The sequence below is a fragment of the Echiichthys vipera genome (assembly GCF_963691815.1).
Source record: "Echiichthys vipera genome assembly, chromosome: 18".
NCBI classification, from domain to species: domain Eukaryota; kingdom Metazoa; phylum Chordata; class Actinopteri; order Perciformes; family Trachinidae; genus Echiichthys; species Echiichthys vipera.
The window spans coordinates 642,866-647,865 of NC_139843.1; the positions used below are offsets into that span (position 1 = coordinate 642,866).

At 46.2% G+C, this 5,000-nt stretch overlaps 2 protein-coding genes across 2 annotated transcripts in view; one reads left to right on the forward strand and one right to left on the reverse strand.

The window, feature by feature from the left end:
* LOC310961334 (neutral ceramidase-like) overlaps positions 1-472 on the forward strand; it is a gene marked incomplete at both ends in the record, with an annotated part of 67,544 nt that extends 67,072 nt beyond the window's left edge. The window contains 2 exon segments of the mRNA XM_083933364.1: positions 106-194; positions 274-472. Coding sequence (XP_083789490.1) covers positions 106-194; positions 274-472 — 288 coding nt within the window.
* Positions 473-2,646: 2,174 nt separating this feature from the next.
* Positions 2,647-5,000, reverse strand: part of LOC310961063 (protein FAM13C-like) — an 8,180-nt gene continuing 5,826 nt past the window's right edge. Inside the window, exons 7-11 of the mRNA XM_083933003.1 lie at positions 4,780-4,863; positions 4,281-4,376; positions 3,994-4,205; positions 3,007-3,108; positions 2,647-2,918 (exon numbers count right to left, since the gene is read on the reverse strand). Coding sequence (XP_083789129.1) covers positions 2,795-2,918; positions 3,007-3,108; positions 3,994-4,205; positions 4,281-4,376; positions 4,780-4,863 — 618 coding nt within the window. The 3' untranslated portion in view covers positions 2,647-2,794. The remainder of the gene's footprint in view (positions 2,919-3,006; positions 3,109-3,993; positions 4,206-4,280; positions 4,377-4,779; positions 4,864-5,000) is intronic.

The following is a 5,000-nucleotide window of genomic DNA, read 5'->3' on the forward strand; positions in this document are numbered from 1 at the left end:
CTCTCCCTCTCTCCCTCTCTCTCTCTCTCTCTCTCTCTCCCTCTCTCCTCTCTCCCTCCTCCCTCTCTCTCTCCCTCCCTCTCTCCCTCTCTCCCTCCGGCACAGAGAGACAGAACCTTTGTGACCGTCGAGCTTTACGACAACAGAACCGACACCTGGGGGGTCGTCCACACTGATGCATCATGGGAGACCAGGTGGGTGGTTCTGGTCTTAGACGATCTCGTGTCCTCGTGCCCGTGGTCTCTGAGGACCCTGACTGGGCTCTGTGTGCAGGTTCCTGTGGCGGAAGGGTCCGGACCAGCACAGTAACTCCACGGTGCAGTGGCACGTGCCGCCCTCGGCGCCCGCCGGCGTCTACAGGATCCGACACTTCGGACACGCCAAACAGAGGAAAGGCCTGCGACCCGTCATCACGCCGTACAACGGCACGTCCGACGCCTTCAGGGTCTCCGCCAGCTTTTACTACCACTGAGCTCCAGACCCTGACCCTCCAGACCCTGACCCTGACCCTCCAGACCCTGACCCTCCAGACCCTGACCCTCCAGACCCCTGACCCTCCAGACCCAGACCCTGGCCTGCAGGAGTTTCTTAATGCACAACTTGTAATGAATCTTTTGAACAGTGGAAATTATTGAAATAAAGTTTCTGATGATTCTGTTGATAATTATGGTTCTGTACAAACAGGGTCAGGGTCATCGGACCCAGAAGGGATGCAAAATGACTAAAAACAGATGCAAAACCATCACAAAAAGATGCAAAATGACTAAAAATAGATGCAAAACCAGCACAAAAAGATGCAAAATGACTAAAAACAGATGCAAAACCACCACAAAAAGATGCAAAATGACTAAAAATAGATGCAAAACCATAACAAAAAGATGCAAAATGACTAAAAATAGATGCAAAACCAGCACAAAAAGATGCAAAATGACTAAAAACAGATGCAAAACCATAACAAAAAGATGCAAAATGACTAAAATAGATGCAAAACCAGCACAAAAAGATGCAAAATGACTAAAAATAGATGCAAAACCAGCACAAAAAGATGCAAAATGACTAAAACAGATGCAAAACCAGCACAAAAAGATGCAAAATGACTAAAAATAGATGCAAAACCACCACAAAAAGATGCAAAATGACTAAAAATAGATGCAAAACCAGCACAAAAAGATGCAAAATGACTAAAAACAGATGCAAAACCAGCACAAAAAGATGCAAAATGACTAAAAATAGATGCAAAACCACCACAAAAAGATGCAAAATGACTAAAAATAGATGTTTGTTTTGATTCTTTCAGAATAAAAAAGAGAAAATTGTTTTGATATCAAAAATATTTATTTGAAAGTCGTCGGCATAGAAACAAACTCTGATAAAAATAAACGTCTCAACATAAAGTGCGATGATTTCAGAAGAACGGCGCCGGGTAAAGTGCTCAGTCCACACACACACGTCCAGCCCCGGGTCAGAACCCGTGGTCCGTTCACTCAGACGCACGGAACCACGCACGGAGACACGGACATAAACACGGACGGAAACACGGACGTCCTCGCCATCAGAACAAAAGTAAAACTCACGTCGGAGTCGAGGACGACGGCGAAAAACACAAAAACAAAGAAACGCTGGTTCCGTTTCCACGCCGTGCGCCCACCTCCTCGTTCTGTTACGGTCCAGAGAGGAAGTGGTGACACGTCATCATTTGAATGTTAGCATGCTAAATGCTATGCTAACATGCTAACGTTAAGTTAGGCTCGGCTCAGTGGAACTTAAAGCTAACACAGCATCACCTGTTATATGCTGACGTGATAACTGTTAGCATAACATTAGCTAACATTAGAGTTGCTAAGCTAATGTTAAGTTGTTGTTTTTCCTTATGGATATTACATTAGCATAGCAATTATTATGCTAGCATGAAGTTCAACAAACAGCTGAGTCATGCTCAGTTGTTCCTAACCTAACATTAGCATGTTAGCATAACCTATTTAGCATAGTCATGTTAGGTTTTGGCTAAGCTAACACTGGACTGAAACATGGAGCACTAGCATTAAAATGTTAGTATGATAGTGTTAATGTAGCATGTTAGCATAACATTAACAACAACATCAGTCTAAGACACATTTAGCATAGAGCATTACCTGTATGCTAATGTGATAGCTGTTAACATTGGGGTTGCTATGCTAACGTTAAGTTAACGTGTGTATTTCCTTAACATGTGTGCTTACAGTTATGACATTAGCATAGCACTGGTATGCTAGCATGAAGTTAACAGCTGAGTCATGCTGATTGGTCCCTAACCTTACGTTAGCATGTTAGCATAACACATTTAGCATAGTCATGTTAAGTTTGGCTAAGCTAATACTGGACTGAAACATTTAGCATGTCAACATTCAAATGATAACGTGAACATGTCAGTCGCCTACTAATGTAACATGTTAGCATTACATTTATATAAGAATAGCATGTTAGCGTACCCCATTTAGCATTTTTAGGTAGCATGTTGGCATTCAAATGTAAACATTTACATATTAACATAGCATTACAATGCTACAACACCATTAGCATAGATACTGTAATGTAAATTAGCATGGAGACAGCTAGGCTAGCTGTTTTCTGGTTTCCAGTCTTAATGCTAAGCTAACCAGCTCTTTATCATTGTTCATGTTTATGGTGAACGTTATGCTAGCTGCTACGAACGACCTCGGGACGACGGCGTGGGACCGACGGCCCCGCCTCGTCCTCTCCTCTGACCTGAAACATAAAAACCTTTCCTCCGATCGTTAACAGTTCGTTTGTGTTGTCACTTGGTTTTGGGGACTTCCTGTTTGCTGAGCAGGACTTCCAGCAGCCGCAGCTTAGCTTTGAGCTGTTTGTACTCCTGGTACTCGTCCTTCATCGGGGTTCGATCCTCTTTCTGACAGATTCTGTTGGAGAAACACAAAGTGTGAGTGAAACACCAGCGGGCCGGGGTTCGATCCCTGCGGCGCTCCTCCTGCAGGACGCTGCTCTCACCTCCCGGTCTGACGCTGAAACTCGTCCTCAAACTCTCTGAGAGCTTTACGCCTCGTCTTCTTCTCCGCCCGCGTCTCACGCAGACACTGCAGCAGCTGAGACCTGGGGGGGGGCAGAGGGACACGTTTATGCTCCTAGAGGACACTTTAACACACGTTTATGCTCCTAGAGGACACTTTAACACACGTTTATGCTCCTAGAGGACACTTTAACACACGTTTATGCTCCTAGAGGACACTTTAGCACACGTTTATGCTCCTAGAGGACACTTTAACACACGTTTATGCTCCTAGAGGACACTTTAACACACGTTTATGCTCCTAGAGGACACTTTAACACACGTTTATGCTCCTAGAGGACACTTTAGCACACGTTTATGCTCCTAGAGGACACTTTAACACACGTTTATGCTCCTAGAGGACACTTTAACACACGTTTATGCTCCTAGAGGACACTTTAGCACACGTTTAGGCTCCTAGAGGACACTTTAACACACGTTTATGCTCCTAGAGGACACTTTAACACACGATTATGTTCCTAGAGGACACTTTAGCACACGTTTATGCTCCTAGAGGACACTTTAGCACACGTTTATGCTCCTAGAGGACACTTTAACACACGTTTAGGCTCCTAGAGGACACTTTAGCACACGTTTATGCTCCTAGAAGACACTTTAACACACGTTTATGCTCCTAGAGGACACTTTAACACACATTTATGCTCCTAGAGGACACTTTAGCACACGTTTATGCTCCTAGAGGACACTTTAACACACGTTTATGCTCCTAGAGGACACTTTAACACACGTTTATGCTCCTAGAGGACACTTTAGCACACGTTTATGCTCCTAGAGGACACTTTAACACACGTTTATGCTCCTAGAGGACACTTTAACACACGTTTAGGCGAGGACATTTTAACACACGTTTATGCTCCTAGAGGACACTTCAAAGTCAAACTCCAGGAGAAACAGAGACACACTCGGACCTGGAGGCTTCGTGCAGGTTGGCCGTGGTGAACGCCGTTTGTCGATGGACGGCTTTGACCTCGTCTAACGGGGACACGAAGGCCGGGTCACTGTCCCGGTCGCTGTCCTCTTCGCCGGCGGCCGCTCGGCTCGCTCTGCGAGTGGGCGGGACGGGAGGCTCGCTGGTGGTCAAGGAGCTCACGGAGTCTTCGTCAGAACCGTCCTCTTCCTCCTGAGACACAGACGCACGACTGAGCTCACAACATTCACCTGAACAGGAAGTTCACTCGTCTGGAGCGTCACTCACGATGGTGCTGATGGTCGGGCTCACGCACAGCAGCCGCTTCATCAGCTGGTACCGGTCGTACAGAGGCTTCACCACGCTCTTCTCCCGCTTGGTCCCCTGAGAGAGAGACAGGCAGACAGACAGACAGAGAGACAGACAGGCAGACAGACAGACAGAGAGACAGACAGACAGGCAGACAGACAGACAGAGAGACAGACAGGCAGACAGACAGACAGAGAGACAGACAGACAGGCAGACAGACAGACAGAGAGACAGACAGACAGACAGACAGACAGACAGACAGACAGACAGACAGACAGACAGACAGAGAGAGAGACAGACAGACAGGCAGACAGACAGACAGAGAGACAGACAGACAGACAGACAGAGAGACAGACAGACAGAGAGACCAAACCATCACAAAAATATGTATTTACTTGTTTATTTATTGTATTTATTTGTACCCCGTGTCTCGTGGCGCCCCCTGGAGGCGCCGTCACTGCACGTGAGCAGGACTCACCGGTCGGCCGTGAAGACTCTCAAAGTACAGGAGACACTTCTGCAGAGTGATCTTCTCCAACACCATCTGAGCCTGCGTCATCTCCTGCACAGGCACAAAGGACAGCTCCATAATCTGAGATTAGAGTTAAACAGTCACAAAGAGCAGCTCAATAATCTGAGATTAGAGTCAAACAGTCACAAAGAACAGCTCAATAATCTGAGATTAGAGTCAAACAGTCA